This window comes from Staurois parvus, unplaced genomic scaffold (assembly GCF_062004578.1).
Source record: "Staurois parvus isolate SC_StPar_1 unplaced genomic scaffold, SC_StPar_1.0 ptg000084l, whole genome shotgun sequence".
Classification (NCBI taxonomy): domain Eukaryota; kingdom Metazoa; phylum Chordata; class Amphibia; order Anura; family Ranidae; genus Staurois; species Staurois parvus.
The window spans coordinates 947,780-967,730 of record NW_028317880.1 but is presented as its reverse complement, the minus strand read 5'-3'; the positions used below and the strand labels follow the sequence as shown (position 1 = coordinate 967,730).

General features: G+C 41.1%; 1 protein-coding gene across 3 annotated transcripts in view; it reads right to left on the bottom strand.

The window, feature by feature from the left end:
* ACSM3 (acyl-CoA synthetase medium chain family member 3) overlaps positions 1-19,951 on the bottom strand; it is a 74,297-nt gene that overhangs the window by 40,718 nt on the left and 13,628 nt on the right. For all 3 annotated transcript variants that reach the window (XM_089669939.1, XM_089669941.1, XM_089669940.1), the window contains exons 2-3: positions 12,856-13,080; positions 12,561-12,771 (exon numbers count right to left, since the gene is read on the bottom strand). In XM_089669939.1, the coding sequence (XP_089526065.1) occupies positions 12,561-12,771; positions 12,856-13,059 (415 nt within the window). In that variant the 5' untranslated portion in view covers positions 13,060-13,080. The remainder of the gene's footprint in view (positions 1-12,560; positions 12,772-12,855; positions 13,081-19,951) is intronic.

Here is a 19,951-nt window from a genome sequence, read left to right as displayed (position 1 = left end):
AAATGTATTCATCTATCTTTTTAGTAAAAAAAAAAAAAAACCAAATTAGTTTATAACCTAAAAATTATAATTTTTACATTTTTTTTACATTTTTATTTTATTTTTTTATCTTATTATTTTTGTTTTTTTTTTAACATACCGTCACCCTAGCAGTACAGTGTCACCATAGTGACATTGTACTACTTGTGGGGGGTGATAAAGATTTTTGTTTTCTTTTTTTAGACTGATTGCTTTTACACCCATAAAGGCTGTAAAAGCAATCATTTCTCCTTCTCTCTGACTGCATTCCTGTAGCCATTGAGAAATACTATGAGAGCTGTGATTGGTCACAGCTTGTCACATGGTACAAGGCTGTTGTGAATAGCCTTGTACCATGTGACCTCTGTGATCATTCACAGATTTCACACGTAGTAAGCAATGATGTCAGGAAGTGACATCTTGCTTATTACTGTTCCTCACACAGAGGTCCCATACAGTGATCGGTGTTCTGCTGTGTCCTCCGGACACAGCAGGCACCGGGTCATGCTACTGCGCTCTCCCTGGCAGCACGCACAGGCAGTGAATGCGGAGGCCCACTCCTGCACTGCTCCCTTACGGCCGTTTATGTACATGGGCAGGACGGGTAGTGATTAAGCAGGCCATACACCAGTGGAATTTTGCTCTAAAAAATGTTTTTGGAGCTTTCATTTGGTTGTCTTATAGTTATTAGGATGAAATTTGTTGAGTCCATAATGGTACTATTGTATGATTTCAATGGGGGCCGAAAAAAAGAAAGACCAGGAGAAAAAAATAAGGTTGGTGTCAGAAGAGTTATATAACTTAGAAGTTACACAAAAAGAAACTGGATCCAGATATACTTCAGAAGATAACCCTTAAAAGAGAAGAATTAAAAGATCTTATAGAATTGGAAACAAGGAGGATCATTAATATGGTCTCTAAGGAATGGTATCAGTGGGGGAATCAAGCTACGAAATTGCTAATGAAAAGACTAAAGGAAAAGAAATCAAAGAATTATATAGAAAAAATTAAAGATGAAAAAGGAGAATTGGTATATTCCACCACTGACATCGCTAATATGTTTCAAAAATATTATAGTAGGTTGTATGATGTAAAGAACGGGAACCAGAAAGAAACAGAGGAGGAAAGGAAGAGAAAAAGGCAGAAATACCTAAAGGAGGTAGTCTACCAAGAAATCCAGATGAAAAGTTAGAGGCCCTAGAGAGAGCCATCTCCCAGGAGGAAATTACGTTGGCAGTGAAGAGTATGGCAGCAGGAGAGAGCCAAGGTCCAGATGGTTATATAGTGGGTTACTATAAGAAATTTAAAGATATATTGGCCCCTAGATTAGACGCATATATGAACCCGCTAGGAGAAGGGCTGGGAATGAATGAAGAATCATTGCAAGCATATATATCAATCATACTCAAAGAAGGGAAAGACGGTGCGCAATATGCTAGCTACAGACCTATATAATTATTAAATATTGATACTAAGTTATATGCGAAAGTATTAGCAACTAGGATGAAAGAACTGATGCCGGAATGGATACACCTGGATCAGGGATTCATCCCGGGAAGAGAAGGAAGGGACAATGACCTGAGATCATTATTTATTTTACAAAAAGCAAAGAGAGAAAAGCTGCCCACAAAAATGTTGTAGATTGATGCCAAAAACGTTTTGATAGGGTATACTGGGGTTTTATAATGGACAAGTTAGAGGCGCTGAGATTAGGGCCTGAAATGTTAAAATGGATAAAAGGGCTTTATAGTGACCTGTCAGCTGTAGTAAAGGTAAACAGGTCCCTCTCACAGTGTTTTAAAATGAAGAATGGTACAAGACAGGGATGCCTACTATCTCCCCTGTTATTTGCAATATCTCTGGAACCCTTATTAGTGATGGTCAGAAAGAGTGTAGACACAACAGAAATTAAGATAGGAGAATTGGAACATAATGTAGCAGCCTACGTAGACAACCTGTTGTTCTATATGGTGAACCCCAGATTATCGCTACCAAATTTAATGAGACTACTAAAACAATATTGAGAGTTATCAAATCTGAGATAAACCCCTCAAAGTTAGAGATCCTGAATATTAGTCTCTCAAAGATAGAGAAGCAGACCCTAAAAAAAAGAATTCCCATTTTCCTTGAGCAAAAGGGAATTAAGCTATTTGGATATAAAATTAACATCATCAATAAAGAATTTATACCAGGTAAATTATGTAGCATTAATAAATGAAATAAATGGTGAGTTGGGGAGACTCTCAAGGGGATGGGCTTCCTGGATAGGTCGCATAAATTTGATAAAAATGGTGATAGTGCCAAAAATCTTATATATGTTTCACATGCTCCCAGTGCATATACCAGGGTACTTCTTTGGGACATTAAAGAAACTGATACTCAGATTTATATGGGCTAATAAGAAACCAATAATTAAATATAAAAGTTTTGTGTAAAAAATGTTGGGTAATTATGGAAGGGGTTTTAAGTAAGGCACAATTAGAGAAGATTATTTGGATACCACATACAGTTGCAAGAAAAAGTATGTGAACCCCATGGGATTACGTGGAGTTTTGCATGAATTGGGCATAAAATGTGCTCTGAACGTCATCTAAGTCACAACAATAGAAGAACACAGTCTGCTGAACATAATACTACACAAACATTAGATGTTGCCATGGTTTAATTGCACATAACATGTAAACATTCACAGTGCAGGGAGGAAAAAGTATGTGAACCTTTGGACTTAATAACTGGTTGACCCTCCTTTGGCAGCAATAACCTCAACCAAACGTTTCCTGTAGTTGCAGATCAGACCTGCACAAGGATGTGGAGTAATTTTGGACCACTCCTCTTCACAAAACTGTTTCAGTGTAGCAATATTCTTGGGATGTCTGGTGTGAATCGCTCTCTTAAGGTCATGCCACAACATTTCAATCGGGTTGAGGTCAGGACTCTGACTGGGCCACTCCAGAAGGCGTATTCTGTGCTGTTGCAGCCATTGTTTTGTTGAATTACTTGTATGCTTTGGGTCATTGTCCTGTTGCATCACCCATCCTCTGCGGAGCTTCAGTTGGCGGACAGATGGTCGTACGTTTTCCTGCAAAATGTCTTGATAAACTCTGGAATTCATTTTCCCATCAATGACAACAATTTGTCCAGGCCCTGAGGCAGCAAAGCAGCCCCAAACCATGATGCTCCCTCCGCCATGTTTTACAGTGGGGATGAGGTTTTGATGTTGGTGTGCTGTGCCTTTTTTTCTCCACACATAGTGTTGTGTGTTCTTCCCAAACAACTCAATCTTGGTTTCATCTGTCCACAGTATATTTTGCCAGTAGCGCTGTGGAACATCCAGGTGCTCTTTTTTGCAAACTTCAAACGTGCTGCAATATTCTTTTTGGACAGCAATGGCTTCCTCCGTGGTGTCCTCCCATGTACTCCATTCTTGTTTAATGTTTTACTTATTGTAGATGTGTCAACAAAAATGTTAGCATGTGCCAGAGATTTCTGTAGGTCTTTAGCTGACACTCTGGGATTCTTCTTTACCTCATGCAGCATTCTGCGCTGTGCTCTTGCAGTCATTTTTACAGGACGACCACGCCTAGGGAGAGTAGCAACAGTGCTAAACTTTCTCCATTTGTAGACAGTCTGTCTTACCGTGGACACATGAACATCAAGGCTTTTGGAGATACTTTTGTAACCCTTTCCAGCTTCATGCAAGTCAACAATTCTTGATCGTAGGTCTTCTGAGAGCTCTTTTCTGCGAGGCATGGTTCACATCAGACAGTGCTTCTTGAAACCAGTAAACCCAAAACAGGTGTGTGTTTTTTAAGGGCAGGACAGCTGTCAGCAACACATCCAATATCATCACACTGATTGGAGTCAAGGTTGGCTCACTCCTGGCTCCAATTAGCTCTGGGAGAAGTCATTAAGATAGGGCCTCACATACTTTTTCCTCCCTGCACGGTGAATGTTTACATTTTATGTGCAATTAAACCATGGCAAAATCTAATGTTTGTGTAGTATTATGTTCAGTAGACTGTGTTCTTCTATTGTTGTGACTTAGATGACGTTCCGAGCACATTTAATGCCCAATTCATGCAAAACTCCACGTAATCCCAAGGGGTTCACATACTTTTTCTTGCAACTGTAAGTTTTGTATTTTAGATGAAAACACCAGCATGTTGACACGTAAGGCACTAAGAGTGTGGGATGCACTGCATAAGCAAATGGATTGGAAAAACAACTCAGTCTTGAATCCTCTGGTGGGTACAGAGTATTTTCCACCAGGGAAAGACAATATCTCGGGGAAGTGGATTAAAGATGGAAATGCACGTTTTAAGGATATAGTTGATAACGGGAAATTAATAAATTAATTAAAAGTGATGTAGCACTGCTAATGAACATCAATCAGTACTAATAAACAATACAGGTGGAGAAATTGTGCTCATAATCATAATGTGAATAAATGACCAAGAACATAGACCATATATATAAATTAATGAATAATGTGAATAAAGATACCAAAGTGCTTTCAATAAATGAGTTCATAAGTTTACAAATATCACATGATCCGACACCATAACTACAATTCTATAGTGAATGTGAATTTTCATGCTAATAACAGTGCCACTCCGTGCTCACAGTACTCTCACCTCCAACGCATGTAAAAACTGCGTGTTAATAATATGATATCTCCACACATCCAGACCTCGTGATATCTCCTTTATCTGCTCCTCCTCCCATATAATGGATACTTTTAAGATGGTAATAAAATCCTCCGTCTCAGCGAATACCAGTCAGCTCCAAGGCATGTAACACTTGCATGTATTTAAAGCGGACCTCCACCCAAAAGGGGAAGTTCTGCTTTAAGGACTAGCTCCCCATTAAGGATTGGCACCTTTGGGGGGCGGAGGGGTACCTGAATTTGACAGGTACCCACTCCCACTTCAGGTCCGATCCCTCCCTCCCTGTAGTCTTTTGGGACACATGGCAGGTCCCAGTAGACTACAGGACCATTCATGAAGCGCAGCGCTACTCGCACATACGCAGTGGGTACCCTTCTGTGAAGCCGCAAGCTATCACAGCCGGGTGCCCACACTGAAGATGCCGACCTCCTGGAATACAGGACAGCCGGTGAAACGGGCTGCAGGGGACACACCATGGGACCGAGGGACAGGTAAGTGGCTGTTTTATAAAAGTCAGCAGCTACAGTTTTATTTTTTAACAGGGTGAGTGGAACTCCGCTTTAATAAGACATCTCCATAAATCCGGACCTCGCAATATCTTATTTAGCCACTTGAGGGCTATCCACTCCTCCCATATAATGGATAATAATAGCTAATAATGGAAATCTTCCATTCCACCGGATACCAGTACCTCACCCAAATGAAAGAATGCCTCATATAGTGTAGTAAGTCAGCAGAAAAACAATATTAAAATCACACTTACATAGTATATTAAAATGACAAGCACTTTAAAACAGCCATGGATCCTCTCACTTCCTCAAAACTGCCACAGCCAATAGCCTACACGTTACATCACCGTCATGTGACTTCACCAGGGAATTATTAACACGCAGTTTTTACATGTGTTGGAGCTGAGAGTTCTGTAAGCACAGAGTGGCACTGTTATTAGAATGATAATTCACATTCACCATGGAATTGTAGTTATGGTGTCGGATCATGTGATTTTTGGAAACTTATAAACTCATATATTGAAAGCACTTTAGTATCTTTATTCACATTATTCATTAATTTATATATATGGTCTATGTTCTTGGTCATTTATTCACATTATGATTATGATCACAATTTATCCACCTGTATTGTTTAGTAGTACTGATTGATGTTCATTAGCAGCACTACATCACTTTTAATTTATTTTGTCGATATTGTGGGAACACAATTGATGTCAGCTGCAGCAGCACCTATTTGTTTGTTTATTTACATTATATTGTATAGTAGGCGCAGAGGTTCACTTACCTATTGATAAGGGGAAATTGCAAACTTTTCAAGACTTAAAGGAAAAAAAAGATTTATTTTTCACATTAGATGATTGGTGGTACTACCAGTTAGGACATTTTGTTGCAGCACTCCCACAACCACTGAGGAAGATGGAGGATATGTATCCGTTAGAAAAAATGTGGAGTTCAAACATGATGCAGGAACGTGTTACCTCCAGGATTTATAAGATTCTTACTGACCTGGGGGGTGTTGATCCTCCCCCGTACTTAGAGAAGTGCAAAAAGGAGTTGGGAACAAAACTGGGCGAGCAACAAAAAAAGAAGATATTTAAATTAACACACAAGGTGATGAACATGAACACAGTTGAAATTAATTCTAAGTTCTTAGCAAGATAGTATATCACACTGAACGTGGCACATAAACAATGATTAGATGTCTCGCCATTATGTTGGAGAGGGTGTGGGAATAAGGGAACAATGGCTCATATATGGTGGGATTGTCCTAAAATTCAGACGTTTTGGCAGAAAATAATTCAACATATACAGGAGATATCGGGAACAATTGTACAGAGGGACCTGTGGGTCTGTATATTTTATAACACCAAGACTTCTGTGAAACAATACAAAAATAGTGTATTATATCACCTAATAAGTGCATCCAAAAGTCATATCCCTAAATATTGTTTAGCCCAAGAGCCCTCAAAAATAAAGGAGTTGATAAAGAGAGTCAAATACATATATAAGACCGAGGAGTTATATCATATGGCTGAGGACAAAATGGAAAAATTGAGAGAAGTTTGGAGTAGATGGCATGATTTTAAATCGTCTAAAAGATATTGGGAAGTGGTAGGAGTTTAAGGTAAGACAAGTGGGGAGAGTGTGTAAGGGCAACTGAGTAGCTATGAAGCTCTAGATGAAGGAAAGGGATATAGACATAGATAGCAAAAAATAGGAAGATATTGAAAGAAGTTGGAATGTGGATTGGGGATATAAGTGGGTTGATAATAAGGGTGGGTGGTGTAGGGAATAGGTACTAAGTATATAGTATTTATGTATTTAAGAATTGTTGGACATAATGTGGATTTTTGCAATGAAAAAAAATGTAATAAGAGAAAAAAGAAAAGGTATTTAGCAGTTTATAGTTACTAAAATATTTGCATTTCCATGTTCTGTGTACTGTGGGAGACCAGATATAGTGAATGCAGGGTCATGGGTTTAGTAACACTTTAAGAAGACAACAAGGTATCCAAAGCATAGGAATTAGTAAAAACAATGTGTCATTTATTAAACAAATATCCAAACTTACATTCAAGTAAGAGAAGTGCTACTTGAACATAGAGGGAAATTACACTATGGGGTTTATTTACTAAAGCTGGAGAGTCCAAAATCAGACTCCCTTCTGCATAGAAACCAATCAGCTTCAGTTCTAACCTCAGCTTGTTGAATGAAGCTTTGGCAATGAAACCTGGAAGCTGATTGGTTTCTATGCAGAAGGGAGTCTGATTTTGGACTCTCCAGCTTTAGTAAATAAACCCCTATGTGTGTAAGAATGATGGGACCAGCTACAGCTGTCATCCACCGGAAACCAGACTCACCGTGTAAGGATGGAAAGCAGCAGCATCAATGGCTGTTCTCAACGAACATGGCATCCACCGGGAAGAAGTGAAGGGGGCATGTATGGGTTTCAGAGGCCCTGCCTCCTTTATGAAGTACAATCATACACAGGACAACAATGTTTTTTTTTTTTATACTGGTGGCTGAAAGCCAGTAAACAGGAAGAGAAATGAAGTGGGAGATGAAAGTGAGGCAACAACTTTGAAATGACCAATCCACAAGCTGACAGGCTTTTATATATATATACACATATATATACAGTATATTTCAATGACCTGAGGCTCAAAACAGAAAAAACAGCTTTACGCAAGATGTTTTCTAGAGGAAATAGAAGTGGATGTGGGGAAAGTAACACGTGTATAATGATTTTAAATGTTTAAATGACAGAATGTACTCTCATGCAGTGAGAGATCAAACCAAAAGGAAGATCATGGCAGTGCACTCAGATGGGGAAAAATTAACAGGTCTGTGTGAATACACACAGAAGCAACGTGGGGGGTGAATAATAGCTAAGCAGATGGGAAAAAAACACAAGCCCAGGCACTGGAGACAAGTAAAAGAAATGTCTGCAGAATGAGACATTTTAAAATACATTCCAAGGCAGCGTTAAGACAATTATCGATATAAAAAACATATAAAAGCACAAAGATAGAAAGTGAAAATAAAACCTATATATAATGGTATTAATAATAGTGGACTCTAATCTTAACCCTGTCGCGCCAGGGCCTCCCGGCCCTTTAAGGGTTTCAGAAGCCAGGAGGCAGGGCGGGGTTTAAGGTCATGTGACCGCCGTGTTATGCCGTCATGGTGGTCACATGATCGGGAAAGGTCCCAATCGAAAGAGGATATTGGGACCTTTCCATGAGTACCGGACAAGTGTGTTGGGAGCGCGCTCTCAGCTCATATGTTCTTTTTTAATAGAATGCAAATGTGCGGCCGCTCGGCGTTTAGGCCCAGACGCCAGGAGGCCGCACATTTGCGTTCGGCCAGTGTGAAGAGGTTAAAGAGATAATATCCCGAATGAGAAATAGTGTGATAATAGAATAATACTGAACATAGGAAAAGGTACACTGAATTAAAAAGTAGTAGTTATCTCTATAGGGGCATAACTTATTTCTAAATGAACCATGCATATATAAATGTACACACTCCTAAAGACATATGGACCCCAGAAATTAAACACACACATATACACACATTCCTTTTTTGTGGGTTCAGGAGTTAAATAATAGTATGAACTTCAAACTCTTCTTTAACCCCCTTCAGAGATAGGATATTGAGGGTAAAGATCCAAAGATTTTGCATTTACACAGCTAAAACCTTTCTCCAAAGGAAAGAGTATGGGGAATGGATTCTATAATCCATATTTGGAGGCCTTCTGTTGATTTGTTATGTTTAAGGGTGAAGTGTCTGGGCACACTGTGCTCAACATCACCCTCTTCAATAAGTCTTCTGTGTTCATTAAATCTGGCATGGGCAGCACAAATGGTGCAGCCCACATAGAAGAATCTGCATGGACATGACAGACAGTATATTACAAAAGCAGTGGAGCAAGTGAGAAATTGATTTATGGAAAATTATCTGCCATCACAATCAAGGAAGGATTTTTGTTGATGTTGAACAGATGGACACATTTTCTGGAGACCCTTATTACAGCGGTACATACCTATCAGATTGCAAAAAAAGGTCATGGGATGAATACTGGGTCTGCGGGAAATTTTGAAGTTTGCTGGGTGCAAGTTTGTTCTTAATGTTGGGGGCCCTTTTTATATACAAAACTGGGTTTGGGATGAATAACAGAAAGGAGTTTGGGGTCACGGAGCAAAATATTCCAATGATGGGAAATTATATTTTCCATCTGTCTGGATTTACAGTATAAAATTGGTGATGAATCAGATGAGGTAGTCAATTTTTTACCCCCATGGGTGGTGTTACCTGGGCACATTATGATTGTACTTAGTCAATAATCTCTGCCTCGTAGCCTTTATCAAGAAATGTATTTTAAAGGAGAAGGCTTTGAGATTCATTGTCTGAATCAAGGGTGCAATTTCTCCGTAATCTGGTGAATTGGCCTTTGGGGATATTGCTGATCCACCTTGGCTGGCAGCAGCTTCTGGGTTGTAGATATGAGTTCACTGAGGATGGTTTGAAATGGATTTTTGTCACTATAGTGCTGTGATAATGACTCAACTCTAGGTCAAAAAAAAACAGAGAGGTCTTGTCCCAGACATGAGTGAACGAAAGACTCAAAGTATTACTGCTGCATTGTTGGACAAATAATTAAATATTTGCAGGTGGGCCGTCCAAAATGACTAAAATGTAATCTATATATCTCCCGTAATATACTAAATGGGCCGCGAAAGGGTTGTTCCTCCAGATACAATTCTCCTCCCAACAGCCCATGATGAGGTTGGCGTAGCTTGCTGCAAAAGAGGCGCCCATAGCGGTTCCCTGTATCTGGAGGAAATAATGCTCAAGAAAGGTGAAGTAATTATGTGCGAGAAGGAAATGAACGCTGTCTAGAATGAATTAGGCCTGCATATGATGTACGCTAAATTCGAATCAATGCTAAGAAAACGAGAGAGCTGCCAAACCCACTTCGTGGGGAATAGAAGTGTATAGTGACTGTAGATCCAAGGATAGCCACAAATAGGAGTCTTCCTAAGTGTAAGATTTTAGAGTGTCAGGCAGGGCTTGTACTAGGGGTTGGAGAAACTCATCTATATATGTAGAGAGTCCATGGGTTAGGCTTTCCATGGATACTATGATAGGCCTGCCAGGCGGATTCATGGGATTTTTGTGAATTTTGGGTAGAATATAAAAATAAGGCATTTAAAAACCATCTTTAAAAATAAACTCAATTTCTTTTTTGTTTAGAACACAATCTAAAAGGCATTTTAATTCTAATTTGTATTCTTCAAGAGGATTGTGACTAAGCTTATGCTACGTGTTTTTATCACCTAACAGTCTGTGGGCCTCTGAAATATAAACAGACTGGTTCGTAATGACAATCCCACCCCCTTTGTCGGCTTGTCTGGGATTTTCCAAAATCCGTAAACAGTCCATGAGCTTGGTTTTGTTATTTTATTAGGGGTAAACAATTTGGATGGGGTCTAGGGGTATATGGGATGCCCTATGAAACTGAAAAAACTTGGAGGACAAACTTTTATGTACAAAAAGCAGAAATCGATCAGCACACAGTCTTTTCTTAGAACACTTAGTCCCCTTTCAATGAACCTTCTTCAGACCCCAAATATAAATCTCCTCATCTACTTGGCTGTCCTGAAGAATATCCCAGGGCAAGGGATTCCGAGACACATGGGAATGATTTCCAGTGAGAACTAATTGGAACTATTGCAAATGACTGACCTCTCCCTTGTAGGCTCAGGGGATGTAGAGGTACTCACACTGTCCTTTAAAAGGTGAAGCTGCTTTCAGGCCTTACGCTAGGCTGGCTTCTTCCCCTGTTGACAGGCTGTCCTTTCCTGTAGACTATAGAATAGTTGAGGTCCCTCTTTTGTCATGGAAGTTTTGTATTATTGGTCGAACTTTAAATGTGTCATATATTCGTGTTATTCATATGTCTCTCGTGTGGCTTAATTAAAGCTCTGAAGGCTGCAATTGGGCCATGCGCATGTACAATGTATGTATTACAGTACTCAGCTTGGTAATGGATGAGATGGCAGATCTGCGCTTATAGACCGGCGTGTATACCACCACGGCATTCCATGCGAATGCTGCTGTCAGTAGACCGTGGGCCTGTATCCACATATCAGCAGCATGGTACCACGTGGGCTTCATAACGCAATGCGCAAGCGGTGTGAACTCCACGTGTAGGCTTATGCATATCTTACAACCCATTACTAATCTGAACTGTATCTCGGATGGATGTGTTTTAATAAAGATCGTATCGGGCCCATCCAGGTACAGACTGATATTTTTAGGGAGTGCTTGTGCAGAGAATTTTACATACCAATAGAAGCTAGTAGGACAGGAAATATGACCTCAGATGGCTCATAGGGGGGAAGGGGAGGAAGTCTGCTGACCTCAGAAGACTCATGGGGGAGGACCAGTGATAGATAATAGCAAAGGCTATGCTCCAATTGGAATGTACATCCTCTGTATAGGCAATCCCCATTGCATTGTTCGGTGGGAGGGGATTGACTTTATTCATGTGGGGGGCATGTGTGTATTTTTAATAAAACAGAGAGCTGGGTCTAAAATCAGCCCTTATGTGGATTGCAACCAGCCTTAGAGTGTCGTGTGATCATTCTAGGGTAACGGAGCTCCAAATCACCTACATTTCAACAGAACCAAAGTATTTGGATGGGCAGGAATCGTGTAGTTTAGCTGCAGTCGTGGTAAGCGAGATTCGCACAGCTTTATGGGGGATTTCTGCGCATCCAACTGCGAGTACTCACGGTAAGGAGAAATTCGTTAAAGCGAATTTCCAAGACACTTTCCAGCTCTCAGTCTGTAAGTAGACCCCCCCCCTCCTCTGGGGCCCTCTCCCAGGCTCCACATCAGCAGCACCCTCTCACTCCATCTTCCACCTGACTCCTCTGCTGGCCAAAGATCCAGCCACACTACCAGGTGCTTATGCCTGGGATTGGCCAGACTCCCATAAATATGCAGATCAGCCCTCCTTGCCAATGCCCACTGCCTTCTAGAAACTTCTCCAAATCTCTAGAGTCGGGGGAGGTACCAGAGGACTGACCTGTAGAGCCCTCCAGCTCTAACCTAAAGTAACCTTGCTCACACTCAGGTATCTGGCAAGACTCTAGCTATATACAAAAAATCTACAAGCTAGTTATACAAAAATCTACACTAAAGAGTGTTACATCATCATTGGACCTTTAAAAAAGTCAGCAGTCCTATACTTCTATCTTAACAGGTTTAGTTAAAGCAAATACCACAGCTCATCCAAACCTGCTAAATGACAATCGGTTTGCTTTAAAAATTTCCAAGGCTGCAATGTACTTACCAGCTCTTAAACATGCAACATTAAACAGCCACCATTCTGGTAACCGGGGCAAAATGACAATAACTCTGTCTCCTGGTTTCAGGTCACAGGCTTCAGAAAGAATGTTAGCTACTTTTCTAGAGTAGAAGCCCAGTTCTTCAAAGCTCCATTTGACCTCTTTTCCATGACCATCTATCCACCAAAGAGCAGGGTTGTGTTCCTTAGTGCCATCCTAGGAAAGAAGTAGTGATAGCATTTAGAAAAGGTAGGTGTCTGATGGTGGGATATCAGTGCCAATGGGTAATGAATGAATTACCTTTTCAGCAGCTGTCCATTTGTCTAAGACGTCACTTGCAAAGTTAAAATATTCTGGCACCTCAGGTTTATAAATATGTTTAATATTCGCATAGTTTGTAAAGTTCTGAGGGGCAAAAGAAGTGTTGTCCTTGCTGAAAAATCTGCAACAAGCTCTTGGAGTGAAATGGTGGATGAATGGCTTGACTTTAAGAAGAACGTTCATGGTAACAATTGCCTTGTCAAACTGTAAATTTTTAGAGAATAACAAATTAAATTAGTAAATAAAGTTGACACCATCCTTCATATGCTTAATCCTATCCTTCTTATACAGTGGGTATATAAAAGAATCACCTCCTTTAAAATAATCACATTTTGTTGCTCTGCAGCCTGAAATGAAGACATACACAATTTTTCTTTTATCCAGATGAATTTACTCAGTGCAATTTATAAATTCCAAGTAAAAGATATAACATCAACATGTCAGAAATTTTTGTTTTAAAAAAATCAAAAACAGAATCACTGAGTTGGAAAAATGACTTGTAAATGACTTGTGCAGCTAATCACCTTCTCAATGGCACACAAAGCCATTTGAATTTCAACTGTGATCAGCTGTGGTCATTTTAACCATTTGACACCCGGCCAATAGCCGCATGGCGTCCGGAAAAATGTACTAGGTCTCCGGGAGGCAGCCATTTGGCGTACTCCCGCACATGCACAGTTTGCGCGCTTGCAGAGCCGCGCAGCGGCGCGATCTGTCACCGGCCGTGTACCTCGGACATGGTCGATGACAGATCTGAGTATCGGCCCTGTTGCCGGTACCATGTGACCTGCTGTGACCAATCACAGCAGGTCACATGACAGTTGTATACAATGGATGGCTTCATTCATGCCATCCATTGTATACTAGTGTCTAGCTGTGAATGGTCACAGCTAATCACATGCACATGTCATGTGATTAGCTGTGGCCAAATCACAGCTAAGCACAAAAAAAAAAAAAGCCCTGAATGAATCGATGTCATTCAGGTAAATGCTTGCTTATAGCAAAGTAATTCTGGGACAGACTAAAACATTTAATGTGAAAATGGCTTAATGTAGCTTAACGTGCAATAAACTGTCTAAATCTTAATCAATTGACTTGAAACTTTGCACAGCCCAAGTTCTCAATGTCCCAAACATGTCCTAGAAGTTTCATAGATTTCAGCCTTCCACAAAGAAAATGGGGGACATTAAGCTTGTTTTTTGGGGAGCTTAATGTAGCTTAACGTACAAATAAGAGCTTAGATGTTGACCAATCTCCCCCAATCTTCACACATTAGAAGACCCTATCTATGGCAACATATTCTGAAAATTGCAGGTCATTTGGTAAATCACACCAAAAGTTATTCACATTAAGCTATATTTTACAGTGCTAAAACATTTAATGTGAAGAGCTTAATGTAAAAAGAGCTTAACGTACCATAATGTGCCTGAACCTCAATCAATTGACTTGAAACTTTGCACAGCCCAAGTTCTCAATGTCCCAAACATGTCCTAGAAGTTTCATAGATTTCTGCCTTCCACAAAGAAAATGGGGGACATTAAGCTTGTTTTTTGGGGAGCTTAATGTAGCTTAACATACAAAAAACAGCTTAGATGTTGACCAATTTCCCCCAAACATCCAACAATACGAGACTCTATCTATGTCAACATATTCTGAAAATTTCAGGTCATTTGGTAAATCATACCAAAAGTTATTCACATTAAGCTATATTTTACAGTGCTAAAACATTTAATGTGAAGAGCTTAATGTAAAAAGAGCTTAACGTACCATAATGTGCCTAAACCTCAATCAATTGACTTGAAACTTTGCACAGCCCAAGTTCTCAACTTACCAAACATGTCGTAGACGTTTAATAGATGTCAGCCTTCCACAAAGAAAATGGGGGACATTAAGCTTGTTTTTTGGGGAGCTTAATGTAGCTTAATGTACAAAAAAGAGCTTAGATGTTGACCAATTTCCCCCAAACTTTATGCATTAGAAGACCCTATCTATGGAAACATATTCTGAAAATTTCAGGTCATTTGGTAAATCACACCAAAAGTTATTCACATTAAGCTATATTTTACAGTGCTAAATCATTTAATGTGAACAGCTTAATGTAAAAAGAGCTTAACGTACCATAATGTGCCTAAACCTCAATCAATTGACTTGAAACTTTGCACAGCCCAAGTTCTCAACATCCCAAACAGGCCCTAGAAGTTTCATAGATTTTGGACTTCCACAAAGAAAATGGGGGACATTAAGCTTGTTTTTTGGGGGGCTTAATGTGGCTTAACGTCCAAAAAAGAGCTTAGATGTTTACCAATCTCCCCCGAACTTTACAAAATACAAGAATCTACATCACGGGTACTGAATTAAAATTCATGGAGGTCCAGTTTTTAATCCTTTTTTTCTGCAGAGTTCCGAATCTCATTTTTATTCTATGACTCAGGTCATTAACGTCACAGCCCCTTTTCAATTAATTGCCTCAGTCCCCCTTTTCCAATCACACCCCTCTATATATCACAACTCCCTTTCACATCAGAGCCCCCAACATTACAGCCACACTTACATCACATCCCCTTGCAATCATAGACCCCTCCCTCACATCACAGTCACCTTTGCAATCACAACCCCCCACATAACAGCTCACCCCCTCTTGACATCACAGCCCTCCTCCTCACATCACAAACCCTTCATATCACAGCCCCCCTTTCACATTACAGCCACCCACATCACATCACAGCCCACCCATAATACAGCTCCCCCATCTTACATCACAGCCCGGCTTATCACAGCTCCCCCTCCCGCATCACAGCTTCCCCTTCTCACATCACAGCCCCCCATACCACTGCTTCTCCCTCTCACATTATTGCCCCACTCTCACAAAACTTTATATTACAGCACTCCCCCCATTCTCATCACAGCCCCTTATATCACAGCTCCCCATTCTCACATCACAGTCCCCTATATAACATCACAGCCCCCCATATCACAGCCCCCATATCACAGATTCTCCCTATCACATCACAGCTCCCCAAGTATTACAATTCCCCTCTCTCACAGCCACTCATATCAGAGCTCACCCCTCACAGCTTCCTCCTCTCACTTCCCAGCCCCCCATATCACAGCTCCCTCTCTGACATCACAGACCCCCCCATAATCTCCCCCTAGCTTAACTCAGTGTTGTGGAGGGCTGGGAGAGTGGCAAGTTAGACTCCTCTTCTGGGTGCGCACACCTGCTCCTGCCACTAGGCTCCGTGCCTCCTGCCCTCCTCCTTACTGTGGGTTCAGTGGTGGATGAGTGCATTGGGGGAAAGAGGTTGGGCATACTCCTGTAGACCTTACTTTCCTCCAACCCACTCTGCTGTGACTTCAACAGCGGTGGCAGGTGAGTGAATGTGGGGGGAGGGGATTCAGGTACTCCTTGCTGTGGGTTCAGTGGCGACAAGTGTATTCAGGGGGAGGGGGAGGGCAACTGCTGCTCCCCCTGTAGACCTTCCATTCCTTCCACCCGCTCTGGGGGGTCCAGGTCCCCGTCCACCTTGCCATTTCTCCCACCCTCTGCAGGACAGTAATCCTTAACATCTGCAGTGGTGGGAGTAAATGAGTCCGCTCAGGCTGCTAGGTGGTACGGCCGAGGTCCAGACTGAACTATCACTTGTGAAACCTGCTCTACATGTACCAACAAATTGTGAAAATTTCAGGTTGTTTCATAAAACATGCCAAAGGTTATTCATAGAGGGAGGAAGAGGGAGAGAGAAAGAAGGGGGGGGGGGGGGGGCGAGACTCTCAATGCCACTACATATCAAGGCTTGACTGGCTCCAATTGCTCAGCTCACAGCACAAGGAGACGAAGCAAAGTGATCACTAAAGCCCGTCAGCCTTTCCCGTACTCTCAGTTGTCAGTAAAGGCAGAGAAGGGCTGTTGGTGCAGAACAGCAGTGGAGGCAGAATTTTGACGGAGCATATTGCAGGTCTGCCAGTGTAGGATGTTCAGCTGCTTTCTCCAGCTGCTTGCTCTGCCCCCCCACCCATCTCTAGTTACACTCTCTTGTTCCTCCAGCACAGAATGCCATCCTCTGTCTCTCTATTCCTGGCTCCCCTAATCACAGCTCTCAGACTCATCCATAGTCATGGTAAGCAGGGCAGACAATGGAGGAGGTGGAGCAGCTCAATAGAATAAAGTTTGAGCCTCCTGGCTGTGAATTCTGTGGCTTTGCATATACATCACTGGTTGCTAGATACCAGGCGGTCCTAGCAACCAGTGATTTCACTGGGGGACATTGGGCAGCGGCTACCAGAACCAGAAAGCTGGTCTTCCGAAAGCTGGTCTTTGGATGGTACAGCAAACAGAGGATTTTGAGCCAGCTGTGATGCTACCCCAATGTGCAGGCAGCAAGGGTTACAGACTCCCTTGGATGCAGCCTTCAGAGCAGCCCAGGGGGGCTGTCATTCCTAGGACACCACCTCCATGGACGGTACATACCGGTGGTCTGTGTATCCTGGTCCGCCCACTGCAATAAGCAGGGATGGAAATACATCCCTGCTTGCTGGAGAACAGAACTACAGATGGGATGTACCAAGACCGGAGTCTGCGGGAATAGGAGGCATAGCAGTGATCGGTCTTACTAGAACAACTACTCAGATAACAAGAATATGGATTACATATTCAGGGAAGGCAGGAGATAAGCAACAAGAACATGTAAAAAAAGATTTTGCCCAGGTTCTCCTTTAAATGTTAATAATCTTTAGTCTGTTTTACCAAACAACCTGAGATTTTTATAATATGTTGGCATAGATAGAGTCTTCTATTGTATACATTTTGAGGAAATTGGATAACATCCAAGCTCTCTTTTGTACTTTAAGCCACAATTAGTTCCCCTAAAAATAAGTACAGCACCCCCTTGACCCCCAGAGGCGTAGCGTGGACCCTCAAAGGCAGGGAAGGATGACATCTTGTTTTCGTGCAGATCCTAGGCCTGTGAAGGGATGTGCGATCAAAGAAAAGTTAGGCGCCAGTCAGTTTAAGTACATCTTTGAATTCTTTATTGGGGAACTCCATAACTGGTAGAGAGGACATAGGGTTTAGAACATTCATGTCAAAACTATATTAGAAAAGAACTTCAGACTCACCAGTACTTTCAGTATTTCACAGTGCAGAATCAATAGGAGCACAAGCCGGCACTGGTTATTAGAGGAACAGCTAAATATGGATAGTCATGTGATCTTCAATAGGTCAGACAGACTTGCCCCTTAGGTACATTCTAGTACCAGGTACCTCCAGTAGCCATCCAACTTCTCTCATTCTCCTCCTCAATCAGCATGTGAGGCCCCTTCTAGGCTTGAGGCCTAGTCAAACCTTTCCCGCACATAAGCATTACCTCCCCAGGCCAAGCCTGGAGGTAGACTGTACTAAGATTGAGCACATAGCAATTCTCATGAATATATACAGTGGATATAAAAAGTCGACATACCACTATTAAAAAAGTCAGGTTTCTGTGATGTAAGAAAATAAGAAGACAAAGAAAAATAATTTCAGAAAAATTTCTACCTTTAATGTGACCTATAAACTGTACAACTCAGTTGAAAAACATATTGAAATCTTTTTGGAGGAGGGAAGTAAAAATAAAAGATTAAAATAATATGGTTGCATAAGTGTGCACCCCCTTAAACTAATACTTTGTTGAAGCACCTTTTCATGTTGTTACATCAATCTGTCTTTTTGGGTATGAGTCTATCAGCATGACACATCTTGACTTTGCAATATTTGCCGCTCTTCCTTGCAAAAACTCTTAAACTCTGTCAGATTGCGAAGGCATCTCCTGTGCACAGCCCTCTTCAGATCACCCCACAGATTTTCAATCAGATTCAGGTCTGGGCTCTGGCTGGGCCATTCTAAAACTTTAATCATCTTCTGGTGAAGCCATTCATTTGTTGATTTGGATGTATGCTTTGGGTTGTCATGCTGAAAGATGAAGTTCCTCTTCATGTTCAGCTTTCTAGCAGAAGCCTAAAGGTTTTGTGCCAATATTGACTGGTATTTGGAACTTGGAAGAATGCACTTCCCAAGCATGCACCACAAGCCAGAAATCCCCAGTGATTGGCTGGTGAGCTACAAACACACACTCATAATATTCCCCCATTGGCTGTCCCACGCTACGGCAACTACACAAGGTGGTAGGGGCTACACAAGTTTAATGTCACTCACTTGCTTTGTGGAAGTTCAAAATTTATGAAACTTCTATGAAACGTTTGGGAAGTTGAGAACTTGGGATGTGCAAAGTTTCAAGTCAATTGATTGAGGTCAATTTTCAGAATTTGTTGCCATAGATAGGGTCTTCTAATGTGTGAAGTTTGGGGGGGGATTGATCAACATCTAAGCTCTTTTTTGTATGTTAAGCTACATTAAGCTCCCCAAAAAACAAGCTTAATGTCCCCCATTTTCTTTGTGGAAGGCTGAAATCTATGACACTTCTAGGACATGTTTGGGACATTGAGAACTCGGGCTGTGCTAAGTGTCAAGTCAATTGATTGAGGTTTAGGCACATTATGGTACGTTAAGCTCTTTTTACATTAAGCTCTTCACATTAAATGTTTTAGCACTGTAAAATATAGCTTAATGTGAATAACTTTTGGTATGATTTACCAAATGACCTGAAATTTTCAGAATATGTTGACATAGATTGAGTCTCGTATTGTTGGAAGTTTGGGGGAAATTGGTCAACATCTAAGCTCTTTTTTGTACGTTAAGCTACATTAAGCTCCCCAAAAAACAAGCTTAATGTCCCCCATTTTCTTTGTGGAAGTCCAAAATCTATGAAACTTCTAGGACCTGTTTGGGATGTTGAGAACTTGGGCTGTGCAAAGTTTCAAGTCAATTGATTGAGGTTCAGGCACATTATGGTACGTTAAGCTCTTTTTACATTAAGCTCTTCACATTAAATGTTTTAGCACTGTAAAATATAGCTTAATGTGAATAACTTTTGGTGTGATTTACCAAATGACCTGAAATTTTCAGAATATGTTGACATGGATAGAGTCTCGTATTGTTGGAAGTTTGGGGGAAATTGGTCAACATCTAAGCTCTTTTTTG